General features: G+C 50.5%; 11 protein-coding genes across 11 annotated transcripts; 7 read left to right on the top strand and 4 right to left on the bottom strand.

Moving 5' to 3' along the window:
• Positions 1-155: 155 nt before the first annotated feature.
• On the top strand, positions 156-2,415 carry HO173_000970 (uncharacterized protein; the record flags this gene model as incomplete). Its single annotated transcript, XM_037302917.1, has 4 exons — positions 156-239; positions 290-346; positions 399-523; positions 612-2,415. 4 exons carry the CDS (start codon positions 156-158, stop codon positions 2,413-2,415), a joined length of 2,070 nt encoding a protein of 689 aa, XP_037170424.1.
• A 157-nt stretch (positions 2,416-2,572) lies between these two features.
• On the bottom strand, positions 2,573-3,252 carry HO173_000969 (uncharacterized protein; the record flags this gene model as incomplete). Its single annotated transcript, XM_037302916.1, has 2 exons — positions 2,573-2,884; positions 2,959-3,252. The coding sequence occupies 2 exons, from the start codon at positions 3,250-3,252 to the stop codon at positions 2,573-2,575; spliced, it is 606 nt and encodes a 201-aa protein (XP_037170423.1).
• Positions 3,253-3,422: 170 nt separating this feature from the next.
• On the top strand, positions 3,423-6,107 carry HO173_000968 (uncharacterized protein; the record flags this gene model as incomplete). Its single annotated transcript, XM_037302915.1, has 3 exons — positions 3,423-3,441; positions 3,682-5,243; positions 5,295-6,107. 3 exons carry the CDS (start codon positions 3,423-3,425, stop codon positions 6,105-6,107), a joined length of 2,394 nt encoding a protein of 797 aa, XP_037170422.1.
• Positions 6,108-6,583: 476 nt separating this feature from the next.
• HO173_000967 (uncharacterized protein) lies at positions 6,584-8,940 on the bottom strand (the record flags this gene model as incomplete). Its single annotated transcript, XM_037302914.1, has 3 exons — positions 6,584-7,402; positions 7,455-8,023; positions 8,073-8,940. The coding sequence occupies 3 exons, from the start codon at positions 8,938-8,940 to the stop codon at positions 6,584-6,586; spliced, it is 2,256 nt and encodes a 751-aa protein (XP_037170421.1).
• Positions 8,941-9,759: 819 nt separating this feature from the next.
• Positions 9,760-11,140, bottom strand: HO173_000966 (uncharacterized protein; the record flags this gene model as incomplete). The annotated part of the gene is made up of 2 exons (XM_037302913.1): positions 9,760-10,857; positions 10,919-11,140. The coding sequence occupies 2 exons, from the start codon at positions 11,138-11,140 to the stop codon at positions 9,760-9,762; spliced, it is 1,320 nt and encodes a 439-aa protein (XP_037170420.1).
• Positions 11,141-13,889: 2,749 nt separating this feature from the next.
• On the top strand, positions 13,890-14,078 carry HO173_000965 (uncharacterized protein; the record flags this gene model as incomplete). Its single annotated transcript, XM_037302912.1, has 1 exon — positions 13,890-14,078. One exon carries the CDS (start codon positions 13,890-13,892, stop codon positions 14,076-14,078), a length of 189 nt encoding a protein of 62 aa, XP_037170419.1.
• Positions 14,079-14,515: 437 nt separating this feature from the next.
• HO173_000964 (uncharacterized protein) lies at positions 14,516-15,625 on the top strand (the record flags this gene model as incomplete). The annotated part of the gene is made up of 1 exon (XM_037302911.1): positions 14,516-15,625. The coding sequence occupies one exon, from the start codon at positions 14,516-14,518 to the stop codon at positions 15,623-15,625; it is 1,110 nt and encodes a 369-aa protein (XP_037170418.1).
• Positions 15,626-15,634: 9 nt separating this feature from the next.
• On the top strand, positions 15,635-15,976 carry HO173_000963 (uncharacterized protein; the record flags this gene model as incomplete). The annotated part of the gene is made up of 2 exons (XM_037302910.1): positions 15,635-15,642; positions 15,703-15,976. The coding sequence occupies 2 exons, from the start codon at positions 15,635-15,637 to the stop codon at positions 15,974-15,976; spliced, it is 282 nt and encodes a 93-aa protein (XP_037170417.1).
• A 736-nt stretch (positions 15,977-16,712) lies between these two features.
• Positions 16,713-17,792, top strand: HO173_000962 (uncharacterized protein; the record flags this gene model as incomplete). The annotated part of the gene is made up of 1 exon (XM_037302909.1): positions 16,713-17,792. The coding sequence occupies one exon, from the start codon at positions 16,713-16,715 to the stop codon at positions 17,790-17,792; it is 1,080 nt and encodes a 359-aa protein (XP_037170416.1).
• Positions 17,793-18,226: 434 nt separating this feature from the next.
• On the top strand, positions 18,227-19,307 carry HO173_000961 (uncharacterized protein; the record flags this gene model as incomplete). The annotated part of the gene is made up of 2 exons (XM_037302908.1): positions 18,227-18,718; positions 18,783-19,307. The coding sequence occupies 2 exons, from the start codon at positions 18,227-18,229 to the stop codon at positions 19,305-19,307; spliced, it is 1,017 nt and encodes a 338-aa protein (XP_037170415.1).
• Positions 19,308-19,431: 124 nt separating this feature from the next.
• Positions 19,432-21,573, bottom strand: HO173_000960 (uncharacterized protein; the record flags this gene model as incomplete). The annotated part of the gene is made up of 2 exons (XM_037302907.1): positions 19,432-21,243; positions 21,292-21,573. The coding sequence occupies 2 exons, from the start codon at positions 21,571-21,573 to the stop codon at positions 19,432-19,434; spliced, it is 2,094 nt and encodes a 697-aa protein (XP_037170414.1).
• Positions 21,574-21,919: the final 346 nt, after the last annotated feature.

The following is a 21,919-nucleotide window of genomic DNA, read 5'->3' as shown; positions in this document are numbered from 1 at the left end:
TTTCCGTCATGAATCTAGATCCATGCCAAACCATTTAACCGAAGATACTCCGGCACGGTGACGCAAAAGATTGTGCATATCCCGTCCTTAAGCTAAGGTACTTTAAGATAATTCCACCCTAGAGCTATAAAGTTACAGAAAGTGCTGCTGTAGTGATGCCCCCAAAGAATACAACCAAGTCGGCAAAGGCAAAACAAAAGCCGCAAGAAGACCAGAGGGAAGAGTCATTACAGGCAGTCGTTAGTGTTTGTCTTGCGTAAGTGAAACAATTAGACTGAACACATTATAGGTTCTTGCCGACTCATTTGAGACGAGATTCAAACCTTTTACCCAGGAACGTCCAAGAGTGATTCCAATCCATTCATATATATCCGCATAGGTTTTTACTAACCGCATAGTGTCTCCTTCCTCTCACCAATACCCCGTTGATTGAATATACTCTCGAGTTCCTCGCCAATGCCGGCGTCCAAGATGTCTTCGTATACTGTGGGAGCCATGCGGACCAAGTTGAAGACTATATTAAGTGAGCCATTTTCCACCATTGAATCTGGTGAACTTCTCCACAATGTCAATCGCTTCTTCTTATCGCTGACTTCGTATCTCTCCTACAGCGCCTCGAAATGGAAACTCAAGTCATCTCCCTTCCGCGCTCTGACATTGCTCAAGTCCACCGCAAGTTCTGTAGGCGACGCAATGCGCGATCTAGATAATCGCGACCTCATAACAGGCGACTTCCTCCTTGTCTCTGGTGATGTGGTCTCCAACATGTCCATTGAACCCGCTTTGGCAAAGCATCGAGCACGCCGAGAAAAGAATAAAGACGCTATCATGACAATGGTGCTCCGGGAAGCGGGCACTGGCCATAGGACCAAGAGCAAAGGCTCAAGACCAGTATTCGTCATCGACCCGGGTGCGGAAAGATGCCTTTACTATGAGGAGATGGGTAGTCGCAGGGGTAGAAGCAGACATATCACCCTGGATCCGGAATTGCTTACATCTAATGCCGAAATCGATGTTCGGGATGATCTCATTGATTGCCACATAGACATCTGCACGCTTGATGTTCTGGCACAGTGGAGCGACAACTTCGATTTCCAATCCCTACGCAAAAGTTTTCTACATGGAGTGCTGAAAGATTTTGAGACCTACGGGAAGACCATACACACATATATCGTGACAAACCAATACGCTGCTAGAGTCAAGAGCTTACGCGCGTACAACGCCATCAGTAAGGACATTATGGGACGATGGGTCTACCCCCTTTGTCCCGACAGTAACCTTGTGCCTGATCAGAGCTATCGCTTTAGGAAAGGCAAGGTGTATCAAGAAGATGCAGTCGTGGTTGCGACGACGTCGATTAAGAAGACGGCTATTGGCAGTCAAACCAATATAGGGGAGGACAGTATAATCACTGGAAGTACCATCGGAAGAAGATGCAGGATCGGGAACAACGTCATCATCGAGGGAGCCTACATCTGGGACGATGTTACTGTTGGAGACGGGTCCATCATCCGCGAAGCCATTATAGCCAACGAGACCACAATAGGGAAAAACTGCACAATTGAGTCTGGAGCATTGATCTCGTTTGGAGTGAGCTTGCCGGACCACATTGGTATCTCGATGGATCGCAAAATCACTCGACATCAAGAAAGCTTCTTCGATAACAGGTTGGACCCTGAGGATTCTGATACCTCCAGCGTCGCATCCTCCCGTCTCGTATACCGCCATCCTTCAGCTTCCAGCTCCGCTTCTTCTATATCTACACTGGCATCCTTGAATGACGATTTGGAACCTATACGAGACTCGTCCCGCCGTAGTAGCTTCCGTTCCGATCCTTCAGACGACGCGGCGGAAACCCGAGATTTCCATCTGGAAGCAACCGCGAGCATTCTCGATGGCCTACAGAAAGGGGACCCCGCTGACACTATCATACTTGAACTGAATGGCTATCGCATGTCCACAAATGCAAGCCAACATGAGGTACGCAAGGCCGTCGTGGCGGCTTTTATGAAGAGAGTGTCTAGTCTTAGTGGTGAAGATAATGCATCTGGGATCAGTGCGCGCGAGGCTGTAAGGGAGGTCTTCAGCAAGTATAAAGGACTTGTCGAGCGGACGATGTTCGATAAAGACGTGGATGAAAAAGTCGATCAAGTGGATTTCTTGCTATTGCTCCAGAAAGAGGCGTTTGGTCGACCAAATGGAGATCAGTTACTGTTGTTCGTGACCAAAGAGGTGTATGACTCGGACATCATCGAAGAAGATGGGCTGCTTCAGTGGTGGGACAATGAGCGAAGTGCGGAAGGGGAGATGGGAAAAGTGAGGGATCTGACGGAGCAGTTCATCACCTATTTGAAAGAGGCCGAGGAGGATGACGAAAGTGAAGATGAAGATGAAGATGAAGATATGGAGGACTGAGAGGCTGATGGTGATTCGATGCCATGCCCTTTATGGTGCAGCGAGCAAATGTATAATAAGCTCCAAACGGCCGTCCGGCATAGGTATCCCGTGCTGTGCAATGTAGCAATATAACTCCAGCCCTAGATTACTATGCTCCATCATCACACTCCCAATGTCACGAAGCCACCGCAGTCCCTTCGACCATACCCTCCACCCTATCCTCTGCACTCTCCCCTGTCTCCGCATTCCTTTCCCGCCGCCTCTCCTTTTTTCTTAGCGTCTTCTCCTGCAGCCTCCTTAGTCTCTCCTCCTCACTCAGAACCGGCGGTCTTTCGTCAATGCTCGGGCCCCAGGGCGCCACTATCTCGGTGACCACATGCTTGATACGCCGACTGATTCGGCGCTCGGCGGCGATCTTGACGACGTCGCCGGCGCGGAGGGAGGAGTTGGGGTCAGAGACGAGGTAGCTGTTGTTGCTTTGGAAATGCTACGGAGGCCTTTGTCAGTAATCGGCAACGGGAGGGGTTCACGGCGGGCCAGAAGTTTGGAATGATCGCCCACCTTTTTGAGGAACTTGTTGTAGGTCTGTTTGGCGGTGCGGACTCTGACGGCCTTCATCATTTTGCCGGCCGAGACGACGACGCCGCAGAGGACTTTCGGGGGCGGGCCAAACATGGCGGTGTAGGCGAGGTGTATGATGGTACTGGATTTAGGTTGATAGCTTAGCAAGGGCCAGGCATACGCCGCCGGCACGTTCACTGTCTTGGATGCCGGTAGGTCAAGGTCAAAGAAAGGGCGGCGGCCATGGGCGATATATTTGGTATCAGATTCAGTAGGGTCCCGTTGCCAAGACATCTCAAAAGCGCGTCATAATTTTAGGCCACAAACTCCAAGTTTCTAGTAAACACTCCAGCTGCTACTATTTGGACTCAGCACCTGCCTCTGCTTTGCAGCGCTCAAATATCTTACTCTGCATTTTCTGAGTCTGGATACAGCTTTGTAGAAGCTTCGCTCTTGTCGACAATATGTTCATGCTCAGGAACGGTAAGTCGCTATTGATCTGGCATTCTGCGCACTTCCCTTCCTGTTACCTGATGACTGCTGTAGTGTACTTTAGCAGGAATTTACCCAAATGTTGGAGGGAATTTAGTGATTGTTACTTCTATCTCTGAGATTCAAATGTCAGCCTTCATAAAAGCACACGTAGCCTGTGTCGCAGCTTCTACAGTCACAAGCTTAACGTCCGCTCCTTCCGTCAACGCTAATTCTTACTCTCACGTATAGCAACCAAGTATCTCTTTGGCAACGCTTCAAAGGAGTCTATCATCGAAATACCACAAGGCAAACTCTACCTGGTCCGCCCCTTATCGCCCAAAGGAACTTCAGAACTCATCTTCAAAGACGCCGCTGCGAGCATTAGGCGTACAACCCAAGAATACCATTACGAGATTGTCATCCAGCGAGCTTACGAGGAGGGTGAGGCAGAGCTAGCAGCAGAAGACGATGACGAGGATGGTGCCGCAGACGCCTTAGATTCTGAAAAAGACGAGAAGACTTTTCTACTTGATCAGAGCTTGCACTTTAGATCTGAGATTAGGGAGGACGGAGAGAAAGTCTTTGCTTGGCAGGATCTGAGTGGGGACCCTGGAGACCTTTATGAATTCATCTGCGACGAATCCATCAAGCCTGGAGAAGTGAGCACCTTTGAGATAGTTGCCATCGAATGCCAATACGAGAGAAAGTACCGGAAACCGAAGGAGACTGCCACCGATCGACAGTTGCAACAGTTCAACTTCACCGAGCAACCCATCCCGACCGCTAGTCCTTTATCGAGTCCCACTGTCAAACCTCTCACAGCGCCTCCAATGAAGGGTAAAGCTATTGCAGACACGCCAGCCGCAGGTGTAAAGGAGAGGACAGCTGTGAAGAAGTCACAGAAGCAGAAGGCTCCGGGACGAGAGACCACTCCTACAGTAGCTCCACCATCAGCCGTGGTGCCTACTGCAAGGGAGACTCTCGTGAAGGAGAGGGCCGAGCTTCACCTATTTGATTTTGAGTCGGGCTCATTCATACTTCAGGACCCTGCCATTGTAGCCACCGTCTCAGAGACGGGCAACTGGCAATACTGGCTACAGATTAGTGGTACAGAGAAAGAGTGGCTTGGTCAGCGAGTTGTTGCAGACCTCAACCCTGTCTTCAACTTCGAGTACCTGTCTTTCATCTTCAACCACTACACCGAAGATGGATCTGCCTATTCGTGGCTCCTAAGATTCAAGGATCAGGAGACCGAAGAAAGTTTTCAAGACGGGTTGATGCGAGCACTTTGGGAACAGCTGAATGAGACAAAGTGGAAGAAGGTCAATAAAGATGACCAGCAATATGTTTTGGATGCATTTCAAGACCTTACCATGGAAGATGCACCTGCCGAGGAGGATGAAGAGGAAGAAGAGGCGGAAGATGACGGACAAAAGAGTGAGCATTACGACAGTGACGAGTCTGAAGATGATGTCGTGACACGGGACGATGATGGCAATGTTAACTCAAAGCTGGCTGTTGGCTACAAGCACGATCGGTCCTTCGTCGTGCGCGGATCAAAGATTGGTGTGTTCAAGCACACTCCCAACAACAACTTGGAATTCTCAACAAACATCTCAAAGGTCGAGACACCAGGTGGCAAATTGTTCAGTCCAGACAAGGTCATGCTGCACTCTGAAGACAACAATATGATTCTCCAAAACAAGGACAACCCCAACTCTCTGTATCGGATGGACCTCGAGTACGGGAAGGTTGTCGATGAATGGAAGATTCATGACGATATAGGCGTGAAGTCCTTTGCACCTGATAAGGTATGTTTGCAAGATTCTGATCCTCGATGAAATGAAACTAAGCGGGCCCAGAAATATGCGCAAATGACGGGAGAACAAACCTTCCTCGGCATTTCTGATAATGCCCTATACCGCATTGATCCCCGTCTGTCTGGCAACAAACTTGTGGACTCACAGCTGAAACAATACGCTTCAAGCTCAAAGAACAGCTTCTCCCACGCAGCAACCACCGAGCAGGGCTACATTGCCGTTGCCTCGGACAAAGGTGACATTCGTTTGTTCGACCGTCTTGGTATCAATGCCAAGACGGCTATCCCTGCTCTTGGCGAGGCAACCATTGGGTTGGACGTGTCCGCTGATGGTCGTTGGGTCCTCGCTACCTGTCGAACGTACCTGATGCTCATCGATGCTTTGCAACACGATGGTAAGAACGAAGGCAAGCTTGGGTTTGAGAAGTCCTTCGCCAAGGATTCGAAGCCTCAACCTCGCCGTCTCGCCCTGACACCCAGCCACGTTGCTCAATTCCAGTATGAGACCAAGACGCCATTGTCTTTTACACCTGCACGCTTTAATACTGGAGTTGACGACAAGGAGACGTCCATAATCACAGCCACAGGTCCCTTCATCATTACCTGGAACATGAAGAAGGTGCTCGGTGGGCGGAAGGATCCTTATACCATCAAGCGGTATGAAGAAGAGGTAAAGGCCGACGATTTCAAGTACGGCAGCGACAAGAACGTCATCGTGGCCTTGCCCAACGAAGTGAATATGGTAGCTAAGCAGAGTTTCAAGAAGCCAACCCGGGAGAGTATTGCTGCCACTCCGAGACAAAGTGGCGCAAGAAGGAGATTGGGCAGGGACGAAGTCGTTAACTCACCGTACTGATGCCGGTCCTGGGGTTTCTTAGATGGTGATGAAGATGATGTGGGTGCGTTGTGCTGGTTGATGATAGCGATGCTGCTTAGCAGATCTGATGATTCCAGGCGTTGTATTTGCTTCGAGATATCCCACCAGCGTTCGCTTTCAGAGCGACGCTTTAGGTAGCACTAGATGGGACACAATGATAGTTAACCGCTTCATGCCGTCATGGACCGCCAAGATTTTCCGCACACTGAAACAACACATCTATTGTAGAGGCTTTAAGGAGAGAGACACTCGACTTCAGCGCTCGGTAAAGAAGCACAAGATGAGGGATGTTCCAGTGCTGAGCTAATTCTTGATGTGCGCTCTGCCACCAATCCTGCTTACAGTTGCTGAATGTGATGAGCCCATCACCAGAACTCTCCCCAGAAACGATGCATGAGAGACTCAATGCATGCCGTTCAAACGCCACAGCAATGCCGCAAGCCTGCTACCGCTGCTCAGAACAGCCCCAACAGATCCTCATTAGTCTTCTTGCCCCCCTGAAGCTGCTGCCCTGCCGGCGGTGGCTGACTCGCAGCACTCATGTCCAAGCTGGCGAACCCACCGAGCACATCCTCGTTACTCATGCCCGTCCCGTTTCCGTTCGCTTGCTGCCCGAAGCCGCCGGCGCTCCCATTCGACAATCCCATCAGGTCGTCTAGATTACCTCCTGAAGACGGCATCTTCGGCCCGTCGGCCCCAGCCGGCGAGGCAACGCGCTCCGGGGTGCCCGCCAGACCTTCCAGGCCAGACATGCCTGACAGCGGAGACTTTTGGGCGGACGCGGGTGCTGCGCCATCGAAATCGATGTCGAGCAGATTTTCGGCATTCGCTTGCGGTGGGGGAGCGCCAGACACCGCAGCTGCCGCAGCAGCGGCGGCGAGAGGGTTTTCGCGGGCATTTTGCATCTGTTCTTCGATAGCGGCCTTCTGGACGGCGTCTGCACCATAGCGACCTTGACCGATGAAGGATTCGGGAGGCTTGTGATAGACGGAGGCGAGAGTTGAGAGTTCTGTGAGTAAGCGTTCAAGGAGGGCTGGTGGGAGAGATTGGATGGTGGTTGTGATGGGAGGTTTGTCAGAAAGGACGACGCTTTTTGCGATCTGGGGGTTGCTGGAAAGGAGGCGCCAGTAGACATACGCTCGGTCTCGGACATCGGGATTATCGTTTTCTGCGGTGGCTGACTGGAAGATTTTTTGGACTAGAGTTTGTGCTTGAGGTTGATCGGGCTTCTTGAGGAAGAACTTGACAACGGCCGTCAAGATTTGCAGTTGTGTCTGCTCGCAGTCAGTGGACGTTCTGGTCTAGCCAATCTTTGGCGTCACATACTTGTGTAAATTCCTCCATGAAGCCGTCCACAAATCCAGCAAGGATATCACCAGCATTGCTGATCTTCTCCGCATACTCCCCAACAATCCAGATCAATGATCCTCGAGCATTAGGTTCGTCCAATTCATCGATACATTTGCACAAGGTAGGGATTATCCCCTCATAGCCTGGGTACTTGCGGAAGATGTCTTTGATGACTACGATCGCCTCTTGCACCACGTAGTTGACCTTGGTATTGATGAGATCCAGCAGAGTGTTTACGCATCTCTCTGTGGCACTTTCGATCTTGATAGCGACTTGCCCAATCGCTTTTACAGCCCGCTTCACGATATCCATGTCAACTTCGAGGGCGTATTCCTTCAACTCGGCCAGGAGCTGATCAACATTTTTGTCATTAGCTATTCGTACCATAATCTCAAGCTTTTCGAATTTGATATATGAAGGATCGTTATATTTGCAGAAAAAGACACGCAGCTCTTTGCTCAAAATGTCAGGTTGTTTTTGAAGAAGAAGATCAATGTTTCGTAAAGCAACGTATTGAACCTCGGGTGGTGAAGCGACAAGCGTGACTGGCAGGCATTAGCACAAGAATGCCTAACCTCTATGAAGAAGACAAACCCAGTGGAGGTGCCATCTTCTTCAAATAGGATTTCGCAGTTTCTGGACTTATATACTTCATGTGCAGGAAGACACACTTGACCGCAGCAAGTACAACGCTCGGGTTGACATGTTGGAACTGCGGTGATACTCTCTCGCAGATGTGCTCTGCTTCTTTGACGTCCGCTGCCTTGTGATCCGCTAACGTTGATAATATCGTCACTCTTCCCCACTCCGTGCATTCGTTCAAGGCCATCAGCATCTTCTTAAGGGCGTTCGATGATATTTGTAATGCTCGCGTCTCTGGTGCGGCCTCGTTGATTTCTGCCAGCGCTGTGACCGCGTTCGCCACAACCATAGGATTTGGGTCTCCCATCAATTCTTGCAACGTCTCCAGAAACCCGTTCTCCAGGCACAAAGCAGGATTCAAATCAAAGAGCTTGGCCACGCATATTGCTGCGGTCTTTCGGACGTAGGGCGACTCGTCTCGTAAAGTCTTTCTCAACGGCTCCTCCATGTAATCCACCATCTTCTCTACCCTGATGCATCCCATTGTCCGTATTGCTAGCGCTCGTACCAATGGATTTGGATCTTCTGAATCTTGAACGAAGGTATTAACGGCGAGAATGCAAAGATCTGGATGTGATTTTGCGTAGTTCATGAGGTATAGGTAAACGAGCTTTTTCTGATCCAGGTCCGCCGTTGCTATGTTCTTCAGGACGTCTGGAAACAGTGCGGAGACGTCTTTGCCTAACGTCATGGACATGATTGTCTTCTGAATAGCTTCCTTCCGTTCATAGGCATACTGGGAGACCAAACCTGCCCTGAGCTCGAACGTTTCTCCCTTCCTAGGGGCCGCGAACTGGGCTTTTATCCTGTTGACCGCCATCTTCGTGGCCAGTATCTGGACGTGCGACCAAAGCCGCGCCGCTATTCGACTTGATCAAAATCAGCAGGCTGCTGTAGATGGCGGAGTTGTTGATGTTTATTCCGCGCTGGCGACTAATTGTTCGTATTCGACCTCGCTGTATCCTAACAATGATATCCGTTCAGGCTGCCGTGTAGAACTCGCAAGAGGGTCAAAGTGTGCTTTGCGAGAGAATTGATTGTTGACTTTGCGGTGGTTGCTGTCACGAGCTAATTTTCTCCGCGAAGCTTTGTATCAACCCCCACTCTTCGACCTACTACGTATACCTGACAACGACAGCCTGAACTTTTACTAGAGACTGGAGCTCAGAATGGTATTCGCTCTCAAATCTGGCGCCTTGACCACAGTGTACTGACTTATATGCAGGCCAACCTACCAAACCTTCGACGCCTTTTTGTCGATGCGAGGACTGAGGCTGAGGAGAGCTCCTATTCCAGGAACGCTGTAAGACTTCTCGAGCCTAATTCATGATGTTACAGTGCTAACATATTGGGAAGTTTTACAATTTAATCCTTTTCATGTCCTCCGTTGCTGCCTTCAGTCTGATAGCTCAACGGATGAGTAATGGCAGGACCGCTTTAGGGCATTGATCAGACTTGATGGCATTAATTCAACGATGCTTCAGGTCTCAAATCTGACGAGGAGCTTGAGCATCAAAGCAAATAGCACAGCTCGATATCACAATCTGTCATTAACCCGAATATTCTCATTCATACAGGCCCATACTTCAAAATATCTTCGCAGCCAGCCTGTCGTGATGGAATAGCGGAAGGGTAACAATTAGTCGGTCTCTTCGCCGTCATCATCGTTCAGGAAAGCAAGTTCTTGCAGACCTCTTGCCAGTCGCCTCTTCGGCCTACCCGAGGTTTCATCCTCTCCCTCAGCCTCTGCCTTGCCCCATTGCTTGGCCCCTTCCTGTACAGCTTCAAGATCGGCCCGTAACTCTCGCTCATCCTTGATCTGGTTGGCCTTCTCAACGGAGTATCTTCCCGTCATCCCAGCGTCAGCCAACAGCTTTTTGAGGTGAACGATCTTTGCCTTGGAGTTGTCATATGGAGCCAGCTCTTTGTGCCACATTTTCCTTATACCGCATTTAATCAACCATCCTTGAAGTCGCTTGATCTCCTCCGCGCCCGGGTCGGTAGACTGTTCCGAGGACTTCTTGCGCTTCAAGGTTTCCGTCTTCTTCGCGCTAGGCTTCGCCGAATCCGACTTTCGCTTCTGGCCCTTTGCTTTGGGAGCTTCGTCCAGGACCTCAGACATCTCGCTGTCCGATGCGTCTGCTTTCGCTCCATTGGTACTCGCACTGGGCTTTGCGGAACCCGATTTTCGCTTTCGGCCCTTTCTCTTGGGCGCCTCATCAAGGACCTCGGACATCTCGCTTTCCGATGCCTCAGCTTTCTTTCCATTGGCCTTCGAGTTGCCGCTGATGTGATTCGAGATTTGATCAGCTTTCTCGATGGTTTCCGGCTCTGGAGAAGGGCTCGAGGTACTCTTCCCTAGCTTGGACACGGGTTTCGTGCTGAGAACCTCCTGCTCTTCACTACCAGGGCCATCCAAATCCGACATCTCCTCCTGATGACGTTCTTTCGGTCCTGTCTTCTCACTGCAGGCGCGCTTCTTCGGTTTTGGTATGGGCTTCTTTCTCGGTGCCTCCTTCTCTTCACTGTCAGAGCCTTCCGGATCAAGCGTTTCCTTCTTCTGACGCTTGTTAGGTCCTGCCTTCTCGCTGGAGGCGCGCTTCGTTCCTCGAAAATCCCGATCCGGCTTCTGTGGTTTAGGCAGGTTCGATTGTGCCCTTTTGCTTTTGGGAGGTGCGCGTGGAGACGGAATTGAGGAGGGCTGTTCAGCATTGGCATTGGCATCGGCTTGGCTGTCCTGAGAGTGCTCATCAGCCAAATGTACGCGATCAGAGAACACAGATTGACTGAACGCGTACTACTTCAGATTGAATAAGGTTTCTGCTTTTTTCTTTCCACGCAGGGTTATTCTTGAAGAAGTCATCTTGTAAATCGAGATCTGCTTCCACAAATTTGCGAATTCGTTTGACTGTTAGTTGATCCAGGTCCCCACTCCGGTAGACCTCTCTGACCGCATTCCGCAAAGCCTGTTCCAGCACCACCTCCGACGGCGCGCCATCGGAAAGTGAGGATTCGGACATCGTCGAAGAAATTTATGATTACCAACAATAATTTAAAGGACAAGCTGTGACCACGTGTCGATGCTGAAGTATACTTACTGTAGTCTGTGTCTCAGTGTATGCAATAACAGTTGCAACCCCGCGCCAGGGCGCGTCTGATTTTCTCCGCGCCGCCGCACAAGGTTTCCCCGCGGGCCGCAGCTATTAGGGCTGAAACACCTAAAGACTGCCAATAACCATGATGGGATCAACGGGGCTGGCTAGAAGGAGCGTAGAATTTACAGTCCCCGGCATCCGCATTGGCTCAAGGAGTCGGGCGTTCCTGAAGGCATTGTACGGTTCCAAGAGGCTGAGGTATTGAGTTGCCTCGCTTGTGTCCTTTGCCATGAGAACCTTGGCATGCTTTTGCCATCAATCATGCGGGTGAAACTTCACTTTTGAGTCTTTCGTGGAATTGATGTGCTCCTGCCGGGGACGCTCTCGTTGAATCTTTTTTAGCTCTTTAATACTGACTGCTTCAAGATTCACAGATCTGCCCATCGATTTCCTCCCAGTCTTCACCTCCAACACAGACACTACACCAGAATACCCCTTCGGGATCCATCTGTCCTTTTATCTGTAGCAATCGGTCATAATGGTCTCCCCAGAACGCCCGTTGGTAGTCTGGCTCGTTGATATCGACCTCATTGACATAGCAACCCATATCGGGCGCTTGGTCTCTCAATGCTTGCATTAATGTGTCCATCAGTTGCTGTGCTGCCGCTACCTGTCTCGGCGGGGCCCTTGAGTGGGTAAGAGATTCTTGTCACTAGAGTGCCATCTCCTCAGCTGCAAACTTCCGTTTGGCATGCATCTGAGCCCGAAATGCAATTGAGACACTTCACTCACTCATGTGTACCACTGTTGTCTTGAAAGGCCTTCAAAACAATACCGCGCCCTCCTCATTCTGCACTGCCGTTTTCGATCCCAGAGCCTGCTTCCAGCTAGGTAATTCGTACCTACAGTGTCTGCTATGCGGTATGTAGCAGATAATGCTTCAAAACTCATTAGCTGCTTGGTACCGGTACGCAAAACACTTTAATTTTCTTAGGGTTATGGTTGATTTCGAGATTCAGACTGTGCCCAGTACTTGGCCTTCGTGGTACTTTGACGAGAAAGCAACTTATGTGATATCCGGCGGCCTTGGTGGACTCGGAAGAAGCATTGCTCGGTGGATGGGGACAAGGAATGCTAAACACTTCATGTTGCTTTCTCGGCCTGGGGCTGGAGGAGAGGCTGCGTTGACACTACTTCAAGAGTTGGAGGCGAAAAGTATTGAAGTGGTAGCCCGCCCTGCGACATCATTGATGAGAGGGCCTTGGTGGCGACATTAGGACATTTCAAAGAGATTTTCACCTATCAAGGGCTGCATTCAAGGATCAATAGTGCTCAAGGTATGCCCTGCGACCCTCCATTACATGCTACACACTCCAAGGTATTGCCAGGACGGGCTTTTCGAAAACATGGACGTAGAGATTTTCAAGGCCATTATTCAACCCAACGTCCAAGGCTCGTTCAACACACATGTTCATCTACCAAATGGAATACATTTTTTCGTCCTTCTATCTTCAACCAAAGGAGTCTTTGGAAGTCGTGGCCAAAGCGATCATGCCGCGGGTAACACTTGTTAAGATTCGCTCGCTGATCATCGCGTGTCGCTTGGTGAGAAGAGTATCTCCTTAAATCTAGGGCTGATGTTAGCGGTAGGTTTCGCTGCTGAGAGACAGCGAGTCAACGACTCGCTGCGAGTTGCTGGCTATAAAGGGATCCATCAGACCGAGTCCCTTCCCATGCTCGATCGTTGTTGCAATCCCAATCCCCCTCTTTGATCTGCTTAGGAATCGCAGATCGTAACTGGTATCAGCACTCCTACGCCCCTTAAGTCCAAAGGTATGGCGGAAATCTTCTGGATGTCGAGAATTTTCTTCCGAATCCTCGGCTTGGTGGACAGGGTAATTGGTTATGATGCTGAGACATCTAAGCCCACCGTCGATTTCACGGCACTGCTGGAGTCGCAAACTCGTTGATAATTGCAGGGAAGATCATTGCGCACGTACTATCCAAAAAGCTCTCGAGTGCCTTGTCTATGCCTGAGAACGACATCGAACTCGAGAAGCTAATATTTGCTTACCGTGTTGATTCACTTGTGGCTGTGGAGATTCGATACTGGTTTTGAAGGAGTTCAAGGCTGAGGTCGCTGTTTTCAACATCCTCATCTCCAAATTGAGTGTGTTTGGAGCTGAGAAAAGCGATTATGTCCAGGCCTCCCTCAAAGCCAATGGCGTACAGTAACAGATCCATAGACAAAGAGAACGCGGGTCGATATCTTCCAGTTCTGAATCAGAACGCCCCCACTTGTAGTTGCAAAAGCAATAAACTGTCACTCATAAGATTATGCGCGAAGCAAAGTAACCAGATATTGGAGTCGTATAGAATACTATCTATGTAAGATTCACGCACCTTTTTGGGGAATAGGGCCCAGGGGGGGCCGGTTCGAGTTCGGGCTCCCAAGGCGGCTAGATGCCACCGCGAGGCTGCCTGCAGGCAGCGCTGTTTGAACTCCAGAGGTCCCCTTCCGTCCTTGCTCTCAGCATACAACGCTTTGCACTCTGTGCTTGTTTCCGCCACCCAACCAGGTCTTCTTCGGCCCATGCTACCGCGGACAATCACTTCCTTTACGAGGTCTTTGTCTGATTGTTCTATTTCCTCTTTCTCTCGCTCAACTATCCAAATGGCTTTCGGCGATAGCATTAGGGTTGAGAATGGATATCAGAAGAATGCTTTCACCCATTATCCTGTGCTCATTATAGGCGCTGGTGAATCTGGACTTGCCATGGGCTGCCGCTTGAAGGAGAAGTTCGGATTTGATCAGTTCAGGATCTTCGATCGCCAGTCGGGCATCGGAGGTGAGCCCTCTTGACGGGCATTTGTTATATTTGTAAGGCTAAGGCAAAAGCTCAGGTACCTGGTGGATCAATCGCTACCCGGGAGTTGTAAGTTCATTCACAATGAGCGGACCGTGGAACGAAACTGATTTAAAACCTCTAGGCTTGCGATGTGTAGGTTAACTATTCCAGATGGCTGTCATGCATACTTCTGACAACAAATGTCAGACCTTCAGCGCTCTAATCCTTCACTTTCGCACCTCTCTATACGTCCCAGTCGTTGTACCCAACAGGACCGGACTTCGTCAAATATCTTCATGGAGTCGCCGCCAGGTATCAAATAACAGACAAGATCCAATTGGAAACAGATGTCACAGAGCTCCGGTATGTTGATAGGGAAGAAGAATGGGAGGTTACTCTATCGTACTTGGCACCAGGAACAGGGGATCTCTCCGAGGCCCAGCGACGAGAAATGATTGCCAACTTGGGCATGAAATCTGTATACCTCAAGCAAGAAAAGGTCCGAGCAAAGATTGTAGTAAGTTGCGTTGGGATTCTCGTCGAGCCTAACGCCTGGCCGACGAGTATTCCCGGACGCGAGACTTTTCGAGGAGAAATCTTCCATTCTGCTCGATGGCGAGATGACACAGACTTCAGAGAAAAGGATGTCGTCGTTGTTGGCTCAGGTTGTAGCGCCGCTCAAATCGTTCCGTCCCTTTTCGAGGAACCTTTCAACGTAAGGTCGGTCACACAGATTATGAGAACTGCGCCTTGGGTCATGCCAAGGCTGACAGAGCCATTCGGAAAGGCGAACTATGCCCGCTATGCTCCGATGGTATTTCGATACTTCCCGTTCTTGGGTTACCTCATTCGTGTCTCCCTATACTTACTTGTGGAGGTGATCTGGCTCACGGTCTTTCAGCAAAAGAACGTCAAGTGGCGCGCCCAAATTGAAGCCTCCACGCTTGAACGCATGTATAGCATCATACCAAAGAAATTTCACACTACTATGAAGCCCAACCATAGCTACGGCTGCAAGCGTCGAGTCTTTGACAGCGCTTGGTTAAATTCCATGAGCAAGCCCAAATTTGACCTCACCAATCGGCCTCTGAAAAGTGTTAAGCCAAATGGCGTGGTTCTTGGTACCAATTCTGGCGACCCTGACAAGCCTGCCGAAGATGCTCGCGTCAATGCAGATATTATTGTTCTAGCCAATGGTTTCGAAGCTCTTCGTTGGTTTCATCCTCTGTCCGTGTACGGCCGCAGTGGAAGATCTATGCACGACGTCTGGGATGAGCGTGGAGGCCCACAGGCATATATGGGAACTGCAATGGACGGGTTCCCAAATTTCTTCATCGCCACTGGCCCCAACAGCGCAAATGGGCACGCATCGCTTATTCTAGAGTCCGAAAATATCACGGAATACATCATGAGGATTGTCGAGCCCGTGCTGAAAGGAAATGCACTCTACGTAGAGCCCAAGAAGGACGCGGAGATCAAGTGGACAGCCGACATCCAGCGGGAGCTGAAAAAGACCGTCTTCCCAGGGTGTACTAGCTGGTACCAAGATGAGAGGGGCTGAAAATCTACCATGTATCCGTATGTCTCTATGCTCATGTTTTGGTCGTGTTACTGGTTTGACGAATGACATCTCTGCAGGCGCTCGCAGACCGACTTCACATTCCGTTGCATGTTTCCTAACTATCATGATTGGGACATCGCGTACACTCCAAGGGGCCTTCTCAAGCGAAGAATCCAGCAAGCGTTGAGCTATGCTGTTCTCGCTGCTATTGTAGCTTGCGTTGCGATTGCAAGAGTATCGGGCATTGGGCTCGTGGGTCTGGCCAAGGGTACTCTGTCGAGTCTCTTGACTTTCTTGGAGTACCGGGCCATTTCTTGCAGGGAGAGATTGGACCAGTATCTTCAGAACTGATGCAAATCATGCAAATCGAAAAACAAGGCGGGGAGATCGAAATGTATAATATCCTGTCAATCATGGAGGGACGATGATGGCACTGACCAAAATAACATGCTGTGGTTGTTTCTGATCATCAGGCCTGACGTTTTTGACGCCATGAGCATAATTGTCTAAACGAGAAATACAGAAGCTTCAGATAGTACGAAGAATGACGTGGACTCGGCGGGTATGTGAGAAAATTCGACTTTTGAGTGCTCGGTGAGGGGGCGAGATTTTCTCGAGGCCAAAGCTTTCTGCTCGCGCTAATTACTTGGCGTTCGCGGGAACCTAAGATTACGAGTACCTTAAAATCAATCCTAGTCCTATATCAATTTTTCACCTTCCCTGGAAGTAATCCTTCAACGGCCGCTTATCGCATTTGAAGCCTATTCAAGGGACAGCTTGCTCAACAGAGAGAACCTCCTGCCGAGATATTCATTCGTTCCTTAGCACTACTTCTGGGCATGCTGTCTCCAATGCACGGAATCTTGTAGTGGAGACCACAAAATTGCCGCCATACAACAGTACTCGAGCATTGCTTGTTTCATGATTGGAAAGTGAACAAAGCACCGAAGTAGCAGTGCTATCCCTTTACTTTTATGTTCGCTCTTGATGAGCGTCAAGGTTTCAGTATTCTCTTTCTCCTACCATCGAGTGATCATTGAGAGCAGCTGCGAATAGTTCGTCTTTGAAGTCTATACAGCTTGCTCAAATGGATCATACGCTTAGCACAGAGTCTGGAGATGATAAGGCTCTGCCATTATCGAAGAACAAACTCAAGAAACTCAAGCGCGACCAGGAATGGGAAGCGAATCGGGCGAAGCGAAAAGAAAAGCGCCGGGAGAAACAAATCGAGAAGAAACAACGCAAGCGGGCTGCCCGTCAAGGAACTGCGCCAACTGCCCCTCCCAACCAAACACCGGCTCGTGAAAACGGACAAGAGAAGATTACGGAACCAAAGAAATTGACCCGGCAAGAGTACACACAGCTTCCGATCACTTTAGTCCTTGACTGCGGGTTCGACGATCTAATGATGGATAAAGAGCTCAAATCGCTGGGCTCTCAGGTCACGCGATGCTATTCTGATAATCACAAAGCTCCACTGCAAGCCCATCTTGCCGTCAGCTCTTTCGGAGGACATCTGAAGGAAAGGTTTGACGGTCTCCTCGCTGGCCACTATCGTTCGTGGAAAAATGTCAGGTTTTTGGAAGATGACTTCGTGCAAGCTGCCACGCAGGCGAAAGAGTGGATGAAAGGAGAGCGTGGCGGGAAGCTTGCGGGTGCTTTAGCCAAGGAGGACGATTCACCACAGACATCGCACGCGCAAGACGAAACTGGAGAAGTCGTGTACTTGACAAGCGACAGTCCTGATACATTGACCGAATTGCGACCGTACAGCACATACATCATCGGAGGTCTGGTGGACCGCAACAGACACAAAGGTGTTTGCTACAAGAGGGCCATGGACAGGGGCATGAGAACGGCAAAGCTCCCAATTGGGGATTATATGCAAATGGCAAGCAGATTCGTTCTAGCTACCAACCATGTCGCGGAGATCATGCTCCGCTGGCTCGAGCTGGGGGATTGGGGCAAGGCATTTCTTCAGGTGATGCCCAAGAGGAAAGGAGGAGTGCTGAAACCCAACATCAGAGATCCAGATGACGAGGCAGATAGCGAAGCTTTGGAGGAAGAGAACGCGGAGGTCGAGGTTTTGGACGGGAAAGTTGAAGACGAGGACGCTGAGGCCTCGAAAGGGGAAGATGGTTCTGGGTATCGGATGGTAAAAGGGTAGACAGGCGCCGCACAGCGAAAGTATTGCCAGCTAGGTCATGTCATCCTAAAATGCACAAGCTTTCGGTTTGGATGGCAAAGGACATGAAACCCGAGTACCGCTACATCGGCATTCCGGAATATCAAACAATGGTTTTTGACTGGCGTGGAACTAGTCTCAGTAATTCAGACTCACGGCTAGCCGGGGTAGCAGCCAGCCCTACACTCGTGCCTCGCTTCGGGGGCCAATCATATCGCAGGCTCATTACGGCATACCCCCTCCCTTAGAGCGTGGAACCAAAACAACGGCTCCCGACGTCACCGTGCAGCTCCCGAAACCCTAAGATCGACGTTCTTGCATGTTGGCCTCGTCCTGGTCGCGACAGTGCTTCCTCACAATTGTCCAATACAATAAATCTTCATAACAATGCCCTCCCACGTCAATTGACCTCACCAATGTCGTCCACCCCCAAGAGCGCCTCCACAACAGGCCCCTCCTCACGTTCCCCATCCCAAACCCCCACCTCCTACCTATCCTACCCCGTCTCCCACGTCGTCTCTGGCCTCTATCGGCGCCTGACCGAACCCTCTCCCAATCGCTCCGCCGTCCCGCGCCTCCAGACTCACACCTCCGACCAAGATCCAGCAAACGACATGCCGAATGGCGTTTACACACCCCCGCATCGAACCGCATCGCCGTTCCAACCCCCGCCCTTGACGCCCCTTGCGCTCTCCGGCTCTACGTCTTCTACAATCTTGTCGAGAACTGTCGCCGAGGAGATCCGGCTGCTTCTACCTCCGCGTCTCCAACTCGCGGAGCAGTGGTCTCTAGCGTACAGCCTTGAGCAAGACGGCGTCAGCTTGGGCACACTCTACAACAAGTGCGCATCGCCTGAGATACCCCGAGATGCGTCGTTCGTTCTCGTAGTGCAAGATGGCGCCGGCGGGGTAGGTCTCCTCCATTCCCCGTCCTACGCTCTTTGATAGTCTTACTAACGGGGGGTTCTGCCAGATCTTCGGCGCCTACCTAACCTCTCCCCCGCACCCCACTTCCTCCTTCTACGGCACCGGCGAATGCTTCCTCTGGCGCGTCTCCATCCTTCCCTCCTCCTCTCTCCTCTCCAATCTCCCGCCTCCACCCTCGGCGCCCGATACCGAGAGCATGGGCCGGAGTACCACGATCGCGAGCCCGACAGCCCATTCCCATTCTTCATCACATCTTTCACCATCATCTGCAACGAATGGCGGTGATCGGAGAAGTGACGCTAACAATACTGCAAGCGCAAGCGGAACGTCGACGCCGGATCTGATACGATTTAAGGCGTTTCCGTACAGCGGCGTGAATGATTATCTGATTTTCTGCGAACAAGGTTACCTGAGTGTGGGCGGCGGGGATGGGAAATATGGTTTATGGCTGGATGGAGTGCTGGAGAGAGGGATCAGTGGTCATTGCATGACCTTTGGGAATGAGCCATTGAGCGAGGAGGGGGAGAAGTTCGAGGTGGTGGGCGTGGAGGTGTGGTGTGTGGGTCGATAACGGCCATTTTCTAATCAAGACGAGGAGAATAGGGGTGGTGAGCCTGGGAGTTCTGGGAGTATCCACGAATGGGCTTTTTCCATATAATAAAGCATATACCTCGCCCTTCAATGAAAGGCGGCAATCAGCTAAGCAACACCCTAATCTCTCCACTCGTCCTAGGGAATAGCGACCTCAGTGGCACCAGCTCTTGCTCTTCCTTTTCATTTTCCTCTCCAGCTTCGTGCACAGCACTCTCCCTCAACTCATCGACCGCTGCTAACTTCCCCTCCACAAACTCAAAGTCCTGGCAGAACCTCTCAGCCGCATTCGCCGTTACCTCCTGTGACAATTTGGTGTTACCCAAACGCTTGAGAGTCTCCATTGCGTCCATAAGCGCTGAGGGTAGAAAATCATCGAGAGTCTGGCTGGCGTTGGTGAGTGGCTGAAGCAGGAATGGTGTAAGCGTAGGGACTTTAAGAAGACCATCCGGAGTGTCTTCTGTAGGCGCTAGAGCGACGAGCAGCGGATGAAGCCCAGAGGTATGGAGAAAGAATGCGTGCTGATATTCTGTGAGGCTGGAAGTCAGGCTTGCGAGTTGCTCGTTCAATTCCGACACTCGATCTTGGACGAACTCATAAGTGGAGAGGGTATTTCTGGCTGCCAAGAGGCAATTGGCGATGAAAATGCTGGCGGAGGGCTCGTTGGTTTCTTTGGCCATCTTCTCGCAGATGGAAAGGAATGGGTTGAGAGCATGGGAGATGATGGGCTCGAAACCTGCGACGCGGGAAGAAGCTGGGGTGAGAGATGAGTCGTAGATTTTCAGGAGGGTGGTGAATTGGGTGAGCGTTTCATCTAGGAAGTCGGGTATCCGCAGATCTGGGGTGGGTGCTGCAATGTCTGCCTGTATTGCGGAGACATTGTCGGACACGAGAGTCCGGAATTGGCGGAGGGCAGACTGCTCTAGCGAAGATAGTGTTTCGAGCAGACTAGAGTTCGGGCCTAGCAGCTTGATGAATGTGACGCGATAGAATATGACGAGGTTAGCAATCTTGTACAGTAGCACTGCGTCTTCATGGTTCTGAAGAACTTGCTCTATCCGTTGACGGAGCGCTCTTGCTACTCCAGCTATGTTGCGGTTGACGAGCTCTCCCAGCGCTTTGCGTCCGTCAAAAACCTCGTCGTTGCCTGTCGACCAAGGCTCGGCGTGCCTGCCTGCTTCGAAACCTTTGCTTATTTCGTCTCCGTCAGATATAAAGAGTGATTCTAAAGCCTCGCGCTCAGATACAGTTGCAGAGTGAGTCCACGCAAGCATATCACCCACATAGCGAAGGGGATCATGGGCATAAAACTCAATTGGTTTCGTCATTGGGTTCTGATCGTTTTCACTTGATAAACCGGTCAACGCCGAATAGAAGGCATCAGTCAGGACACCCTCTCGAGCTTCCGCAAATAAGTCTAAACAGCTTTGGAACAGCGTTGGTCGTTCTGCAAGTGCTCGCAGGGCACGCCGAATGATGGAGCTGATCTGTGGACTCTCTAGATTCAACGTCTTGAATTCTTTCTGAATCCATCTGTAGAGCTTCTGATAGCCGATATTGAGATTTCTTGAGCTCTGATCCATAAGCTCAAGCCCAAGCCTTTGGTCCTCGGTCCCAAGTAGGACTTGACAGTCGACATAGATCTGTTTGACTCTTTTCAAGATTGCAAAAAAAGTGTCATCCACAGCCTCAGCCGCACCTGTTAAGACTAGTAGATCTTCTTCTGAGATGATGAAATGCTTGTTGAAGGCATCTAGCAACTGCTTTTTTGTCTCTAATTCCTGCTTTTGGACCAAAAGCGTGGAGGCTTCCTTAAGTACAGGTGCGCTTTCATGACGAGCCGCCGTCACATGGTGACGCATATCCTCGCAGCATTTGTTCAGACTGTTGATGGCAGTGCCGATGCGTTTCAATTGCTGACGCCTCTTCAGCAAAAGCAATCAAAGGCGTTGAACCGGACGAACCTCCGCAACATGACCAAATTCATGGACAACGGATCCGTTTCGTTGTATGACCTCTTTTTGGACATCGAGTCGCAGCCTCCGCCTTGTCTCTGCTGTGTTTCTGATCTCTTTCTCATCCAGACTACGTAGGGCATCTCTGATCTCAGAGTCTGCATAGGATACGGAGAGAACGCCAGATAGTTTGTTGGATAGCGCTGTCGACCTCTGCGGTGTCGATGAGACGGTCAATTTATCATCTAAGTGCTCGGAGAGATCGTTAATATAGATTTGAGTACCCGCCATATTGGGAGACTAGGGTCTGAAAACACGATGTTCTTGGTTGGAAAGTGGTTCATGAATTGTCGAACTCCTAGACGGTTAAACATCGGATGCTTGGCACTATTCGTACTCCATAAGGTATGTTGGACCCACCCTTGGGTGCGGGAGCATCACGCAACACCACCCACCACTTCACATGACTCAACAACGACACGCGACTCGCTCTGCAGGACTTTTGTGTTGAAAGTTATCGAGTATGTTCGTTAGCATCTTGTGGTGACGGGATTTTTTCGTATGCAGATGTCCTGATCATCAGAGGCATCTGTCCACAACATGCGTGAACCCTAGGCAATCTCACTTGAGCAGCCCA

Source organism: Letharia columbiana (assembly GCF_014066305.1).
Source record: "Letharia columbiana isolate WasteWater2 chromosome Unknown Sc0000001_s0, whole genome shotgun sequence".
NCBI lineage: Eukaryota > Fungi > Ascomycota > Lecanoromycetes > Lecanorales > Parmeliaceae > Letharia > Letharia columbiana.
Note: the sequence above shows the minus strand (reverse complement) of the source record. Positions and strands in the feature narration are given on the sequence as shown.